At 37.1% G+C, this 17856-nt stretch overlaps 1 protein-coding gene and 1 pseudogene across 1 annotated transcript; one reads left to right on the forward strand and one right to left on the reverse strand.

Annotated features, from left to right (window-relative positions):
* The first annotated feature begins 1139 nt into the window (after positions 1-1139).
* Positions 1140-9421, forward strand: LOC113345424 (sister-chromatid cohesion protein 3-like). Its single transcript, XM_026589197.1, has 22 exons — positions 1140-1282; positions 1374-1599; positions 2015-2127; positions 2275-2367; positions 2522-2685; positions 2785-3021; positions 3110-3254; positions 3359-3537; positions 3676-3809; positions 3897-4024; positions 4212-4385; positions 4704-4865; positions 4964-5164; positions 5245-5382; positions 5469-5672; positions 5761-5902; positions 6384-6490; positions 6815-6955; positions 7418-7680; positions 7778-7902; positions 8474-8764; positions 9032-9421. The coding sequence occupies exons 1-22, from the start codon at positions 1235-1237 to the stop codon at positions 9043-9045; spliced, it is 3429 nt and encodes a 1142-aa protein (XP_026444982.1). The 5' UTR covers positions 1140-1234; the 3' UTR covers positions 9046-9421.
* A 2831-nt stretch (positions 9422-12252) lies between these two features.
* Positions 12253-16118, reverse strand: LOC113345342 (annotated as a pseudogene).
* Between the last annotated feature and the right edge of the window lie 1738 nt (positions 16119-17856).

Raw genomic sequence — 17856 nt, forward strand, 5'->3', positions numbered from 1 at the left:
AAATAAGATTTTAAAGATGAAATTAGGGTTTACAGAGGTAGGTTCGGCTCCAAAAGTCGCGAAATTATCATACAAACCTAGTCTTTTTCTTAGTTTTTAATTTGTTAGAGGATCAGTTCGGCTTATCTTGGAATACCAATTTTGAGTCGAACCTACAATAGGATTTAAGGAAATATTATTCTCGGTTGATGCGACTTTGCCAGATTTTGAGCCGAACTTTTGACTTGAATAGGTTCAGAAATTCAATGATGGTTTGTACTCTGGTAGGTTTTGAGCCGATTGTTGACTTGAATAAATGATGTTTGGCTGATGCCACTTTGTTAGATTTTGAGCCGAACTGTTCATCTACGTATCATACCAGGTATCAGCCGAACCTCTCTCTGGTTCGCCGAACTTGCATGTGAAGATTCGGGTTTTTGAGGAATTCAATCTATAAAAAGGACATTAATTACGAGATGAAGATTCTCCTTTGACATTTGAATCCCCATCTTGAATTTCGATAATCTCAAAAATCTAGTTTTTTTTTCACTTCTTCTTTCTCTCAAAAAAACGCAACTCTCACAAAGATCCGATTTCTCTACTAATATAACACGAACAACTTAACTTTAATCAATCATTAACATTACCAACTAATTATTATTATCATTAAATCTAATCATAATCATTAAGACTAATCAAGTAAGGGTAGTTATGCCATTATCAAAAAAGGATGGATAAGTGGTGATGGTGTTTTTTTGCCTAGCTATTCTATTTTGGCACTATTAAAAATATGCCTAAAAAAAAGCCTCAAAACAAGATTTGATTAATTAAATAATACTAATAAAAGATTATACCAAGTTTTTGGTTGGTAACCTAGCAACAAGCTGGGCCCCAACTCCCTTTTGAATAGCAATGCATAACCTATAAAAAATGAAACTATCGAAGCCGCTATTAGCATATTGCTAACAAGGAAATCCTTCGGATGCTTAAAGAAATCCAAAGTATCTTCGCCAGAGTTCCCCAAAATAGAGAAAGCTAGGACACCAAGACCAAAACTATGTGAAACGCACTTGCCGCAAAACAGCTTCCAATTCACAGTCTTCCGCGGCAACAAAACAAAACAAAAGCCCAAACCCAGATCTCATCCCCAAAGAAAAACTTCCAAATTCTCTCGCAACCCTAGATTTCAAATTGGCGGGAGTTTCATTCTTCTCTTCTTCTCTCTCTGAAAAATTCTAGGGCAAGCTTTTGCTTCATGGCGGAGATCGCAACAACTAGTGCAGACACTTCATCTCTACGGCCGGTTAGTCTCTGATCTCTCTCTTTTCTCAGGTACTGTTTTTTGGGAGTTTAATTTTGATTGTACTCTAACTCGACTGTGTTTGGTTATTCAGAGTAGAAAGAAGAAATCTAAAGTTTCAGTAGAATCTGATGATGTTTCAATTGGGGAAAAGCAAGATGAGAATAATAGTGGTCCAACACCAACTGAAGAAGAAACTCCAGTTGGGTCTGATGATATTGGTTCCAACGATGATTTTGAAGAAATTGGACCCAGTAATAAAAGGAAACGTATCCTTAAGGTTCCTGGAAATCTTAAAAATGTTGATCTGAGTTTGATTGGTAATTTTTATTTTTTCAGCAAATTTTGTGTTCCACTTCAATACCTAGATCTTCATATATATATATATATATATATTTGTGTGTGTTCGAGTAGTATGTGTGTTTCTGTTTAAACTTTGACACTATGTGTAGTAAGTTACTGCTTAGTAGTAATTGTATGAGAAATGAATTAGAATGTCGAGACTACCAGATGTAATATTTTAGAGCTTGTTTAGGGTATCCTAGTTCCATATTGTCAATTAAGTGCATCTCTTTATAGCTAGAATTGATTACGTTTTTTTTTAATGCCCACCAGATGTGTCTTCCTCTTTGAACTCGTTAAGTTCTACTTCTGTTGGTCCAAATAAACGAATGAATAAATTTTGGTGTTATTGTTTTTAATTTGGAGAGCTGGGTTTTTGGATGTGTTTTCTAGATATCGTCAAAGGTAATGGGAAGCAAATTCCCCATGTGGTCAAGAACTGGGTGGAGCAATATGAAAAGAGTCCTAAATCTGCTATGGTTGAATTGCTCATGATGCTTTTCGAGGTAATATCTCCACTAGCTTGATGTGATGTTACTGAATTTTGTTGCAGTTGGATTTTCTATTTCCGTTTCCTTTTTAGAGAGTGATTTCACAGTCGCATCTGCATACTCTTGCTTGCACATAGGTCTTATTAAGTCGTTGATGAACAGGTTTGTGGAGCTAAATATTCTCTCATCGAGAAGGACTTGGATGACACAGAAGTGGATAATGTGGTGGTCAGTCTGGTGGAGCTTGCCCAGAAAGTATCTACCCATACTCCTGACTTTTTTTTGTTTATTTCGTCCTTTCAAAAAAATAAATATCTGTTGCATATACGAAGATTCTCAACAACAATTTTTATCTTATGCATCCAGAATTTTTAGCTATAATTAGAATTTATTCCTGTTTGAATCCCAGGGAGAAGTAGAAGATTACCACAGCTCTAAGCGGAAGGAGTTTAAAAACTTCAAAGAAAACCTTTTATCTTTCTGGGACAATCTGGTCATTGAGTGCCAAAATGGTCCACTGTTGGATGAGGTTTTGTTTGAAAAGTGTATGGACTATGTTATCGCATTGTCATGGTAGGTTTTTGCAGCTTCTCAGTGTTTTTATTTATGGTACAAAGTTTGCTTTTCATGTTTGTGCTTTCCTAAGAATATTTTTTTCTGCACATGCCTTAGCTCTCCTCCAAGAGTTTTTCGCCAAGTTGCTTCGTTAATTGGCCTCCAGCTTGTCACATCCTTCATTACTGTTGCAAAGATGCTGGGGTCTCAGCGTGAAACTACACAGAGACAGTTAACAACTGAAGTCAAAAAAAGAAAAGAGGGTCCACGTGTGGATTCACTAGGTAAAAGGTTGGAAATGACCCAGGAAAAAATTAATGTGATTGAGAATATGATGCGGAAGTTTTTTAAAGGGTAAGATTCAGTTAGCTTGTTTCCTGATAATAATCTGTTTTCCATTTTTAATAAACTTTGCCTAAACAATTTTTTTTTTCCGTTGAAGGTTATTTGTGCATCGTTACCGGGACATTGATCCAAATATCCGTATGTCATCGATACAATATCTTGGCGTCTGGGTTCTATCATATCCCTCAATGTTCTTGCAAGATTTATACTTGAAGTACCTCGGATGGACATTAAACGATAAAGTATACCGATCTAACAGAAATTGTGGAATATGCTTATCTTTTTCAGTTTTTCTTCCTTTGTTTTACCATCCTGGGTAACTTAATTCTTCTTGTTGCATTTGTAGAATGCTGGTGTTCGAAAATGTTCTATCCTTGCTTTGCAAAATCTCTACGAGGTTGATGATAATGTCCCATCACTTGGGCTTTTCACCGAAAGATTTTCAAACCGAATGATCGAACTCGCTGATGACATTGATGTTTCTGTTTCCGTGTGTGCGATAGGCCTTCTGAAACAATTATTAAGGTATATGATTGATTATGACCATTGTATCATACTTCTTGGTGGCAAACTGGTTTTAAGTTCTTACTTTTCTATCTTTTAGTGGTTTATTATCATATTGCTTATGACCGTTGCGTACATTATTTTATTATCATATTGCAGACATCAGCTTCTATCTGATGAGGACTTGGGTCCTTTGTACGATTTGCTTATTGATGAACCACCAGAAATCAGGCGAGCAATAGGAGCACTAGTGAATGATCACTTGATTGCTCAGAAATTTAGTACCTCGAAAGGTATTTACAATTGAGTATATCTTGCACTCAAGTGCATACGTATGATAAAGCAAATATTGGTACTAACAGCCTTAATATTTTTCCCAGGAGATGAAAACGACTCGTCCGATGTTCATCTTGGAAGATTACTGCAAATACTGAGGGAGTTTACGGCAGATCCAATTCTAATAACCTATGTTATTGATGATGTCTGGGATTATATGAAGGCTATGAAAGTATTATGCATGCTTATATCAGTTTCTTTCTTTCTATTTGTTAAACTCTGACGTGGGTATTCTTAACATTGCTCAGTTGAGATCTCACATCTGTACAGCAGAAGGACCAAAGGATACCAGATGAATTCTGACTTCAATAAAAAATCTGTCCGGAAAACAGCTAATTTAATCTACATCTATCTTACAGGACTGGAAGTTCATTGTGTCTATGCTTTTGGACGAGAAACCCGGGAAAGACTTTACAGATGTTGATGCCACAAACTTGGTTCGACTGCTTCATTCATCGTCTAAGAAAGCTGTCGGAGAAAGAATTGTACCCGCTACTGATAACCGAAAGCAGTACTACAACAAAGCTCAAAAGGTAATTTGCACCTGGTTTCACTCTTCTGTCAGGCTTTCTTACTAATCTTATCTTTTTGACATTTCTCAACTAGTTCTTATAAGAAGCTTAGAGTTAGAATATTTATCAGCATTTCTGTCAGGGCATTTGTACGTAAGCGATGTATGTTTTAACCCCCTTTCTTCTTAATTAGAGACTTTAACTTGCAACAAGGTAGTTATTCTACTGTGAGTCATAATGAACATGCCCAAACTCTCAATTCTTCTCACTAATATGTGGTCTATCTATTCTCTATTTTCTTCTGTTCATGCCTTTGAGATCTCTGTTTTTATTCGCTAGGAAGCACTGGAAAATAATAGACGGGACATAACTTTAGCAATGATGAACAATTACCCAAAACTGTTGCCCAAATTCATGGCTGACAAGGACAAAGTGTCACCGCTGGTAGAGATAATTCTGAATATGAATCTCGAGCTGTATTCGCTTAAGAGGCAAGAACAGGTAGGTCCATAGACTCCATCGTCTTGCTCATCTGAATAATGTTTCTTATTTAGGATTCCCCGTCTCATGCTTTCTGCTAATTTTGCTTGCTGGCGTAGAATTTTGAAAAAGTTCTCCGGTTCATTAAAGAAGCATTTTTCAAACATGGTGAAAAAGAACCTTTGAGGTCCTGTGTCAAGGCTATGAGCTTTTGTTCTACTGAGAGTCAAGGAGACCTGCAAGATTGTGCACACACTAAATTAAAGGAGCTAGAGGATGAACTTATAGCAAAGCTTAAGTCTGCAATGAAACAAGTAGAGGTATATCCATTGCCATTCCAAGACCTTTATCGTTATCAACTGAATTGAAATCTCAAATTTGACATGTTTCGAGATTTCAGGGAGGCGATGATGACTACTCTTTTCTCGTTAATTTGAAACGCGTATATGAACTCCAATTAGCAAAGTGTGTACCCATTGAAACCTTATTTGAAGATTTTGTCAGGATTCTTGAAGGAAACAGAAATATGGATGAAGAGGTGCATACATGAATTTAGCAATTTGTCATTTGAATTCTCCGGCTCCTTGCTTTTCGTGCTTACAGTTGATATTTATGTATTTCCAGGTTGTATGTTTTCTGCTTCTGAACATGTATATGCATGTAACCTGGTGTCTGCGGTCTATTATAGATGAAGAAAGTATTTCTCAAAAATCACTAGATTCATTATTGTCCAAACGTACTACCTTGTTTAAGCAACTTGAATACTTCCTTAACACCCATTCTGAAGCTGGGAGAGATGGAAGATACGGAAGGCAGCTTGCTTGTCGAGTAAGAACTCTTACTTTTACAGTAAATATGAAGCAGTTAAAAGATGTAATTTTGGTAACTGAGGTTTTTTGTCCCCCTTCTGCCTTAGGTCTGTGCTATACTCGCTGAGATGTGGTTCATGTTTAGAAAGTCGAATTTTGCTTCGTCAAAGTTGGAAGGGTTGGGATTTTGTCCTGACGTGCCTATGGTTCAAAAGTTCTGGTCTCTTTGTGAACAACAACTCAATACAGGTGACTAACTTTGCTAAACTTTCTACTTTTGACACGTTTTAAACAATGCTAGGTTGAGTCAGCAGTAGATGCAGTCTAAAGTCGGTAGCATCCATGTACGAACTCAAGACCACTTCATAAGAAGCTGATAGAGTATATATTTTCTGTAGGTTTCAGTTCGTAAGGGTAGACGTATGAGTACCAGTTCGGAATTTTGTCCAAGTTTGCTATTATCTTCCTTTAATTTTAAGATGTAATGAATCATGACGATGTTTTCATTTCATTAGTACGATGTATGCACACATTGTTAAGGCGTACTGCTACCCACAACTTGCTTCATAAGAAGCCGATAGGGGTTAAATTTTCCGTAGGTTTCAGTTCCTGGACATATGATTACCAGTTCATGAACTTTTCATGCTAGCTATTTTCTCAATTTTGTTCTAAAATGTAATGAATCATGAGAATATTTTGATATAATTAACTGATATATGCTTCTTCACAGACGAAATTGAAGATGATGAAGCCAATCAAGAATACATAGAAGAGACGAATAAAGAAGCAATCATGATTGCAGCATCAAAGTTGGTTGCAAGTGATGCGGTTCCTAAGGTGACGGCATATTTATTCGCCAATTTAAAATCTTTATCCTGTTGTATTCATTAAAGCCTTTTGAACTCTCTTCAGTCGCGGTAAACTGCGTCTGGGATGCCCTGGACAGGACCCATTAATAAGAGTTTGCTCTGTAGACTGAACCGAAAGTACATATATTGGTCATCCAAGCAGAAAATTGTGATTCTACCACTCTTTACTTCATATATAACAATCCACAGATATGTTGCTGACTCAGTGTCAGATGTTGGGGAACATTGAATGTGGTTTTCGTCTGACATAACCTCTCTGTAATTTATCAAGCAATTTCAAATATTCATGCAGGACTATCTTGGTCCAGAAACCATATCACATTTGTTGATGCATGGACCAAATGTTGGGGAGATTGTCAAGCAGCTGATTTCTGTCCTGAAGAAGACAGCCGATCGAGATGTTTGTAATATATTCCTGGAATCACTGAAAAGGGTATGGATTCTGAACATTTTTTTCACTTGCTATTACCCTGCCAATAAACAGCTTTTTGTATAAATGGGATTGTATAACTTAGCTCGCTGAGACTGCTACCAAAGAGTTTACAAGCAATCATCTGAACCACTTTAATTCAGCTATGATATGGACACTTTCATTTTTCTGGAATCTTATTTTGGGATTAGTCTAACCTTGATATCTTGGGGTTAGAGTTATGAGAGGTCGAATATAAACAAAAGCCGAAGTTTTTCTGCAGAATCTGATCTATTTATTTTTTAATGCAAAAAAGGGTTTTGAGGCTACAGTTTCACTAGACAAACCATTGTATTTCAGCTACTTATTCAAGCTTATTCTACCATTACTTGCATGATTAAGGTCTTGTCTTTCAAGTTTAGGTTCCTATCCTCTTTCAAGTTGGTCGTAGATATTTAATCTCTTTAATAATGGATTTGGAATCAGGCATATAATCGGCACGTCTTGGAAGTTTCAAAAAGTGATGATGAATCTTTAACGAGCAAGTCTCTTACAGAGTGTAAGGACCTAGCTGCTCGGCTTGCTGAAACGTTCGTTGGTGCTGTTCGAAACAAGTATAGGTCAGACATTCTTAAGATTGTTAAACAGGGCATCTTGTTTGCCTTTGAGGATGCTCCAAGACAGCTTAGTTTTCTTGAAGCTATACTACATTTTGTGTATAGACTTCCAACATCAGACATCTTAGAAATGTAAGCAAAGTACTCTCATCCTATAAAGTTAAAATAATATTTGATAATTTACACAAAATTAGAGGCATTCTGTAACATCTGGTTTTACTGTGAGTAGCGTAAAGGATGTCCAGAAACGAACAGAGAATGTTAATACTGATGAAGATCCTAGTGGGTGGCGTCCTTATGTCACTTTTGTTGATCATTTACGTGAGAAGTATGCGAAGAATGCGGGTCTTAATGGTAAGTCTAGAAACACCATGCTTTGTCTCCTGTAGTTTTATGCTTTTCTAAGCAACCCCTGATCTTTTCTACCGATGAACTGTTTTCATTCTTTCTAATGCTTAACTAAAATTGTTCAGTTATCTAGGGACTGATCGAACACAGTGGCTATGCCTTACTGTTAGTTCTGCACTGCAGTTCAATGTTCAGTTATAACTTAAAACTTTAAATAGCTACACGCACTTGTTTCTTAAAAAAAATTCTACTTGCACTAGCTCAAACTCAAGCATGCTCCTAGCTCAAATTAACGGTTGAGTTTTGAGCTGGTAGTGAATGTTGTTACATATAGCTCTACTCAAAACATGTTTCTTTTGTGTGTGGTTTGTGGATCTATTTCATAAGATCCTTCACTCGGTACTTAGCTGTGCTGAACAGGAGCCCTTCCCCAATGTTGTTGGGTCTTAAATCATGCATTTGATCAGTATGTCTTTGCAAGGTTGTCATCTGTGTTAAATCTGGTCGTGATTATCATTATTTCCTTTCTTGGTTAACGTATATGGGACTGATAGCTAAAATTGTTGCTTATTATCAGACGACAAAGAGGGATCTGTTGCGGGTCGCCGAGGTCGTTCACGTAAACGCCGTAATATACAGGGGAAGAAACTCTTTGATGAACAAGAATCAAGTGAAGAAGATGACTCTATTAGTGCATCTGACCAGGAAGGTCCAGAAGAAGAAGATCAAGATGAGGAGGAAGCTCCTTTGATACATTCTTTTAAGTCTGCAGCAAAATTGAGGTCTTTGAGAGTTCAAAGACAGGAAAGCAAATCCAAAGATTCTGGGAAAGCTCCTCAAGAGGATGCATCTGATTCTAGAATGTCAGGTATGAGATCAAGTTGAACAGCATATGGTTTGGACTGTAGTTGTTTGTGTATTAAGCCGATGGTAATTGCTCCACCATATGTGTCTCAAAACATTATGGTGCACTAGTTACCAAATCCAGTAGATGTCTTCTTGGGTAGCAAGTTTTTCTGTGACCATCATTGATTTGTCATAGTGCCTCTTCATGCACAATCACCTCAAGCATTCAGAATTACTTCTTGCAGCCTATTGGGTTCTATCTAACAATTTGGTGTTGTTGCATTGGCAGGTTCTTCTGAGTAATTCTACTGTCGGAATAGCATGCACATGTTATAAGCTGAGGCATGTCTGAAGTGTAAATTCTGTACTAGTCGGATGAGTTTTACCGATAGAAGGCTAACCTTTAATGTTTAATTAGAGGGAAAATGTAACCTTTCCTTTCTGCTAGTACTAGTAATGTCATGTCAGTAAATATTATCTTTGTTCCTAGTCATTGTGTATCATTATAGTCCTTGTAGTGATCACGACTTGCTTGGTATTGGATTTATTTTTGCAAATAGTGAGTAAGCTCTCTTGGTATTGGATTTATTTTCCAAAAGTCCCACCTTCACAGACAAATTTCCACGGTCTGTAAAATATTTTAAGCTCAAATGAAACAGGGGTGGGATTTGATATAGAATTTGAAGATTCTAGATGTTCATTTTTGCTGATCTTTGAAATTAAAATTGCTTCTCCATCTTTTACTGGTTTTTGGAACTTCTGGATTTCTTTTAGGTTCTCTCTATCTTCTGGATCTTTTTTTAGGTTTGCCCAAATATTACTTAAATTCCTAAAGTAAAGTCTTCATTCAAGCCTGAAAGTTACAGGCCAATAGCTTTGAATAATATTTCATACAGACTTTTTCCAAGATTTCAGGGAATGAAGGAGATTCTGGATAAGACTATATCTCCATTCCATGCTGCTTATGTTCCAGGCAGATTAATAGCTGAAAATACAAGAGGGTTGAGGCGCAGGGAGACCCATTGTCTCCCTACCTCTTTATTATTGCTATGGATTTTCTTTCCAGGGTTAACAATAAGGCAAGTATTGGGTCTTAAAATAGCTAAAACTGCCCATAATATTAATCACCTGGTTTTCCCAGGTGATTGCTTATTTTTGTGCAAAGCTTATCACACTCGAGTCGACTGTCTTCTGGGGATCATTAACAATTTCAGTGCTTGTTCAGGCAGCTTATTAAATTTTCTAAATTAAGCGTCTCTTTCAGCAAAAACTTGGACATCTTCATTCGAAGAGATATTTCATGCTTCAGGTTAACAGAATAGATTTACATGAGACATACCTTTGTCTTCCCTTGTTTATTATAATCTAGAAGAAGAGAATTCCCCTTTGGCTCCATTGTGGACTACAATGGAAAGGCAAAGCTCTCTGAAGCTGGTAGAACTACAATGGTGAAAAATGTGCGTAAATCTGTCCCAGTTCATCAAATGACTACTTTCAAGTTTACCCAAAATACTGCCCACAAACTCAATTCGATTCAGTCCCAATTTTGGTGGGATAAACCTGTTCACCTTATTTCTTGGCAAAAAAATCTGCAAAACCTTAATTGCTTCAATCAAGCTCTTCTCACCAAGTCTGCCTGGAGAATGTGCTAATGACAATTCTGTCTCGTCTACAGTATTAAGAGCCAAATACTGGCAAGGTAATTTACCTTTGCATGGAGTCTAAGGCTCTGGTGATCTCATTAAAAGACATAGCTTTTGGCTTCTAGAAAATAATGGTCAAAGAACCGATATATGGAGGGACATGGGTTATGGATAATAATACAATTGATACTTCTAGCCATACCAAAGTTGGGGATCTCTTTTATTCCTCAGACGTCTATTGGAATTCTCAATCACTCAGATAATGCAGTTCCCAGGATTTGAGGCTCAAAATTCTTCTCTATCTAACGAGTTAATCTGTTTGTTAACCGGAGATGGAGTTTTCAGTTCAAATCAGCCTACAAGAGAAGAAATCTGAAAAAATCTGTATGAAATATTACTAAATGACAAAGATTCTAATCAAGAATGACAAAGAAGCTAGTAGAAGACAAATCTAATCAACAGACAATATAAATCGTATAATGGTTAGCAAGTGGAAGCATTTGTGGACGTTTGATGTGATTCCTAGAGTAAAACCATTTCTATAGAAGTGTGAATGACATTCTTCCAACCAGAAGTGAGCTTGCTGTAAGGGTCCATCCGAAATCCAGTTTGTCCGTTGTGTGAATATGCCTGAAGACTGATATTCACTTGAGACTGCACTTTCTCTCGAAAGATCTGGCTAACTGCAGCTGGACTCAACCTCAACTTCTCTGCTGGAATTATGATTCTCTAAGCAATGGGTCTTGTCTTGGCTGGATAAGATGCATTAAAATGAAAACGGCTATTGTCTTGAGCTATCTGCGATACTCTGCCCCTGTCCAATTCATCATGATTACTGAAGTTGAACGACCTCTAAGGATTGTCTGTGACTTGGATCAGTGTTAGCAGCACTTCAAAGAGACTTTTCACATCATTGAATAGCCGGAACTGTGTGCTGCTGCTGGTACTTGGTTCACCAAGAAACCGAATGTGAAAAAGTAAAACAAAAAGATCAATGCGCAATCAACATTGGCGCAGATATCACACTTTACAGCAAGTGCCAAGCAGCAATCATGTCACTGTCAACTGGATGAGAATAACTTGACAGTAGGCAAAAACAGAAACCGCAGAGGAGTTTATGGCCCTTATAGTAACTTCATATGCAGAGATACGAAGGAAGCAGCTGTCCAAGGGACACAACGATGGGTCTAATAAGGGGTATAAAAGCCAGAGTACACTCTACAGATCCAAAAGAAAAAGAAAGAAAAAAAAAGATCATGAACAACATGACGACTTGTTCATGCTAAAATATTCTTCAAGGATGTAATGTCTGAGATGGGCCTTATCTGATAGAAGACTGCAAGCAAAATAGAACATACCTAAGATACGGCAAGTCTACAATACATGCTTCATTGGCAACTGGCTTAGACTAACAGTTGAAGCACAGAAGATAGGCACACAAAATATTAATTACGAAATAAGAAAGCTACCAAAAAGAAGATCTTCTTAAAGAGTATGACAAGCAAAAATTTATTTCACTTCTGAAGATATAGACAGGCGGAAACTCACCGCTGGGGACAGAATTTGAATTCCACCAATAAAGCATATAAACCACTATACTTTGCATTGAAAAATTGCAGGTAGAATCAAGCTCGGCAATATTTCATGGAATGAAACAGTTCTGATATCTCAAAATGCAAAGTCTAAAACACAAAACTCAAATTCATAAATTCTTCTAGTTTGAAGGTGCAATCATAAAGAAGCACTCATATTATCGAATATCGATAAGGAAACAGGACTACACCATCAATATATGTAGAGCAGGCACTGATCCAGCATCAAAGTCTACTTCCACTAGACAGAGTTGAGGAAAAAAAATGAAGAACAATTCAAACATACAACTAGATAAAAATATTACTCATTCATAACACCGTTGCCTCTACAGTTACAGCCACTGCCAAGTTAAGTATCATTCATGTTTAACTCATAATACAATCAAGTGTAAAAACACATGACCCATCGGATGGAACACTAGTATGAAAAGCAAGGTAGGATTTCTCAATACTTGGGGGGCTGGTCTCTGAGTTGGCAGCAATCAAAATCTCTTCTTCAAAAGAACTCTCTGCCTAGAGTATTTGTCATCACGGGAGAACCGAGCTGCAGTATGCAAGAATGTATGATGATTATTGCAAGAGAAATGACCAGTTGTGTAAGCAGTAAGCAGAGAATAAAAAACATACACTATAATGTCTAAACATTCACACCATATATTAGTTAACAACGCTGAAATTATACAGCAAATGTACATTTACAAGCTTACTATTAACATACGATTCATTTGATAACCATACCATTTTAATTCTTAAACTGCGGCCAACTAAATGCCACTCTCATTCATTGCTTGTCATTAGATGGAAAATGGAACTAGATCCAATAAAGTAAGCATTTGAACTGTCGCAAGTTGTTCCAGGCACATCATAGTAAATTTTATTTCTTCAGGAGCAACTACTTCAAAACATGAACATCCATTGAAGTTTCATTCAGATATATAGTTAGTCTTACACCACACACTTTTTCATATTTAACGAAATCAGCTTACGTAAAGGCAATTAACGTCAGTACACTAGCTAAACAGAAAAATTTCAGAAGTTGCAATCAAACCTACAGCAAAGGCAATTCCCTCCTGAATTTGCAGTAAACAATATTCCTAATAGGCAACTAACTAAAAATTTGTAAACAGATTCAGCTATTTTAGATCTAATAAATTAACTAAAGGAACAACAGCAATAGCATAGAAACTGACTCTCATATTTGGCTTCTGCAAATTTACTGCATTCAGCGTATGTAAGGCAATTTATCATTAGCACACTAAAGCTGAACAGCAGAATTTCAGAAATCGCAGTGAAACCTAAAGCAACAGCCTGCGGAATTTGCAGCAAACAATCTCAATCGAAAAGACTTCTGAGATTGCAGTAATCAATATTCCAAATAGGCACTAACCAAAAAATTGTAAACAGATTAAGCTATTGGAGATGAGGAGAATCGAGATCAACTAACAGAACATTAACAATAGCGAGGAAACTGACTCTCATATTCGGCTTCTGCAAATTTAGCACAATCAGCTTACGTGAGGCAATATACTAAAGCTAAACAGAAGAATTGCCATTGGGTTTGTGTAGGAAAGAAGATGTTACTACTCATGGACTACATGTCAACCTGATTGACTCATTATGAACTGTGCTGGTTCTTTCCACTCTCTAGCTAAACAGGGAGGCATTAGTGTAACTCTTTTCGTGATCATATAAGGCTTCAAAATGTATTTTCTTGGATGGAGCAGTGAGTGCTGAGCATTTGGAGGGATTGGCTAAGAATGTTGTCAAAGCATGTACTCGAGACAATCCTGGAGTTACTTGGCAGTTGCATCAGGAATAAGTTGAGGCTAAGCGCCTAAGCTAGTTCTTGATCAAATGGCCTATTGGGAATGCAATTATATTAGCAGAGTTAAAAACTTTGCTGCTGATATCCTGGGCTCCTAGCTAAATTAGCAATAAATAAAAAGATTTAAGAGTAGTTTACTAGACCTCCCAACTTTATTAGACCACAATTGTCAGATGAATATACTACACCAATAAAAGTTTCTTTTGCATCAAAAATAAATAAATAAATAAATAAAGAAGAAGAAGATAAACATAGACAGACCAATTCCAACTCAAGACGTGTTCTCAGCATTGTATCTGACAGAAGACCCGTATTCCACAATTTAGAGAAGAGAATAACGATATAACCAAAATGTGTTTGATAAATTTTAAGTATTGAAGACTTCAGTCACCATCTTGCAATAATCGAATACATTACTTTTGTCAAGTATTAATACTACACTGATTTAGGTCTCGTTTTTTACTATCAGATTTAAGAACAAGGAACAAAGGCTAACCAAGAACCATAAATGCACAATAAGCTTCTGAAAACATTCTTCTTGCTAAATCCAGTAATTGGTAAATGAGAAGCTTTTAAGAAAACATAACAAACAAACTAAAATAACTAACCTCGCAAAACTGTTTTCTCGCAACAGATACAGAAACAAGAGAAGTACCTCACAAAATGCACAGGCTAGTTACCAAAAGCTTTTTCTGCACTCCTCAGCAATGGCGAAATAATACCTTGAATCTCTAGCAAAGAATTTTGTATACTTATTTCTTCCACGACTGAACGCTTAATATTCCAAACATGTCCCTTCAAAGTATCCGAACTTTTAATATCTTCAGCTCGCATCTGTACAACTCTCTTTGTTAACCCAATTAAGAAACCAGCATATCTAGGCATGGTAGAGTACTTATGCAAGACATTCAATAACAAACCAAGTTCATCTTCGTCCAGATTAGAAACGCACTTTAACAACTTCTTCCTTGCAACCAAGTCTTCCATTACGGCCACCATATCATTTGGCGACTTCCCATTCAACGCAGATAACAAAGCTTCCTTATGCCTAAACTTCCTCAAAAGCTTATCATTCAGTTACCTTCAGTTTCGCTCGTCTCTTAATCAGGTAATCTCCTCGAGGAGGTTTCTCACTTTGACTTCGTTGAAAGTATCGGAAATTGGTCGGCCTCAAAGCTCGCTTCTCTGGTACTTCACCCGCTGAACTAATACTATATTCCCCCAACTCCTTTCCACTAACACCGTCGACATCCTTCTTTTTCTTTTTACCAGCAGAAATAACACCATTAGAAGTACCAATAACCCTCACAGACGAATCACTGGAAACACCAATAGACAAACAACGGCGCAGGATACCTCAGAATGTGTAATCTTTAAAGCCGAATAATCAAACACTTTCATATACCCATCTAACCCAACACTTAAAAGTCTACTTTCATCAGATTTTGAACTCCCATCTTTCAAAATTTTACCAACACAAAGCGAAGTCACAGTCTTATTATGATTTTCCATAGCATAAACTAATTTTCCTCCACTAGTAACATCCCAAATTTTGACAGAATTACCACCAGCAGTAGCTAATAAACTACCAAATGGTAAAAATATGACATCCTCAACAGGCTTACCATGGTTAATATTCATAGTAGAATTCATAGACGAAACCTAGTATCCCATAACTTAACTGTATGATCATAAGCACCAGTAACAAACAAATCAGAACTTACAGGAGACAGTGCCCCGGACCTTACATAATCTTTATGACCCTGGAAACTAAGCAACTCAGTTTCAGAAGCCACATCCCAATACTTAACAAATGTATCATCACCTCCTGAAAACAAATGAAGATTACCAAATTTGGGATACTTAACACAACGAACAGAACGATAATGACCTTTCAATCGACGAAGTTTTATCGAGATTTAAGATCAAAAACTTGAACGTCTCCTGATTCGCCACCAAAAGCAACAAGCTTTCCATCATGACGGTAACTAGCAGAGTATGCTATATCATTAAAGGATGTAAATTTAGAAGTGGGTTCCAAGGTTTGTGAGCTGCAGAGTGTTGCTGAAGCTGAATAAGTTGTGATGAAATCATTTGTTAAAGGGGAGAAATCGATGGATGTGATTGGGTAAATTAGGTTGGGGATTTGAGTGGTTTTGTACGAGTTTTTCCAGTATTTTGGTTCTGTTATTGATGTGGGTTTCTTTGATTTTGGTTTAAGTCTTGATTTTACTGGATAGGTTTTTCCAATCTGTACTTCCGCCATTAAAGAAAATTTTCAGAGCTCTCTTTTCCGTCGGGTGTGAAATAATTCAGGGCTTTGTTAGGGTTTTAGGAAGAGCTTATTTTGTTTCTAGTATTTTCTTATAAGCCCTTAGGTACTTTACTTTGCATTCAAGTCCCATTAGTCTTGCGTTTCATTGGCAGGGATAGACCATTTTGAAGACCTTCTAGATTACCGCAATGCGGTGGGGGCCGACCGAAGAAGGGGACCTCCAGTTTGGAGCATTTTGTAACAGTCTTTGCAACATTTTTGGTATCAGTGATTTAATAACATCTATAACTGTTATATTTAATTAATACTTATTTGTAGCAGTTTTGTAACATTTTTATGTAACAAATTTGTAATAACAACAGTACCTTTAGATCATATGGCTGAATTTTGTTGGTAATCAATGGTGAGGATCTATATTGACGGTTTTTTTGCCATTTTCGCGCCGTAATTATCGTCAATTGGTTCAACCTACCATCGTATCGCCTAAAGGTAACCGGGGTTGATGACTTTCCTATTATCGACCCAATTTCGAAGAAAAAAGACCAATCAACATTCAAATTTTGCAATGAAAAACAAAAAAATGCGTTGCGTGCAATTGCATTTTAGCCTCATAGTGACACATAGGAGGACCCCATTCGGACGTCCAAAGGGATCTGTTATAAGAAAGATATGTGGATGCCCACATTTTTGGGTCCCACCATCTACTTCTTCCTGGTGACATTAGAGCTGCTATGTGTCTTGTAAATGAGATTACCAATCTCTATGGGAAATTCCTATGGCAATCAACGGATTTTTTTTTTAATGTTGAACCTGGTGTACGGATAAACTTCATTTTACACTATGGAAAAAGCAGTGGGCACTTGATCGTTAGAGCGTCCACAGTGGTGCGAGTATAACCAAAGACCAAAGACTAAAAAAAAAGATCAAATTTGGGTTTAGTCCGTCGTGTGGCGTTGTGGAAAAAGAGTATATTTGGTCGCGCGTTGATAAACATTACGCCTGGGATCAGATGTTGGTAAAGATAACGCGCGAGTGGGGCGTTAAGTATATCAACGCTCCAGAAACAAAAAAAAAAAAAGAAAAGAAAAAAATGGGGCGGAGGTATAAAGCCCGCCCCATGTAAGTTTTGAAGATTTGTGAAAGTGGGGCGTTAAGTATATCAACGCCCCGTTTCATGCGTACATTATATTAACGCCCCATTGGGCGTACATTATATCAACGCCCCGTTTCAGGCGTACATTATATCAACGCCCCGTTTCATGCGTACATTATATCAACGCCCGATGAATGGCGGAGATTATATCAACGCCCGATGTGTAGCGGAGATTATATCAACGCCCGACTATATTTGGATTTGGTCCTGATCGCAGACCAAATTTGGTCTGGATTTTACTCTTTGATCAAATTTTGATCGATGGTCCGTCCCACTACGCCATCCCACTCGATTGAAAATTTGGGTTTACTCGTCCATTGCAGTTGCTCTTGAGCACGAGGACGAAGACCATCCGCCAGCGGTTGATCAATCCACGCCCACTGAATCATTCTTTCATTACAAGTACACAAAAATACATTATTTAACTTATTATAATATTAGATTCTATATAATATTATTTTACACTCAACGTATATTGGTCGTTTCCCCCGTACTTTGGAGTTTTTAACTCTAAAGTTTCTGCACTGATGATTGTTGGCCCCTACTTTTTAATATAATATCATTTTTTATACCTACTATCTATGAAAAGATGTATAGAAAATTAAGGGAATATTGATAAACTGCCC

The sequence above is a fragment of the Papaver somniferum genome, unplaced genomic scaffold (genome assembly GCF_003573695.1).
Source record: "Papaver somniferum cultivar HN1 unplaced genomic scaffold, ASM357369v1 unplaced-scaffold_81, whole genome shotgun sequence".
Classification (NCBI taxonomy): domain Eukaryota; kingdom Viridiplantae; phylum Streptophyta; class Magnoliopsida; order Ranunculales; family Papaveraceae; genus Papaver; species Papaver somniferum.

Coding starts and splice junctions, on each gene's coding strand:
- LOC113345424 (XM_026589197.1), top strand. CDS start 1,235: ATGGCGGAGATCGCAACAACTAGTGCAGACACTTCATCTCTACGGCCG. Junction 4,386..4,703: donor ACTACAACAAAGCTCAAAAG/GTAATTTGCACC, acceptor TTTATTCGCTAG/GAAGCACTGGAAAATAATAG. Junction 6,491..6,814: donor CAAGTGATGCGGTTCCTAAG/GTGACGGCATAT, acceptor ATATTCATGCAG/GACTATCTTGGTCCAGAAAC.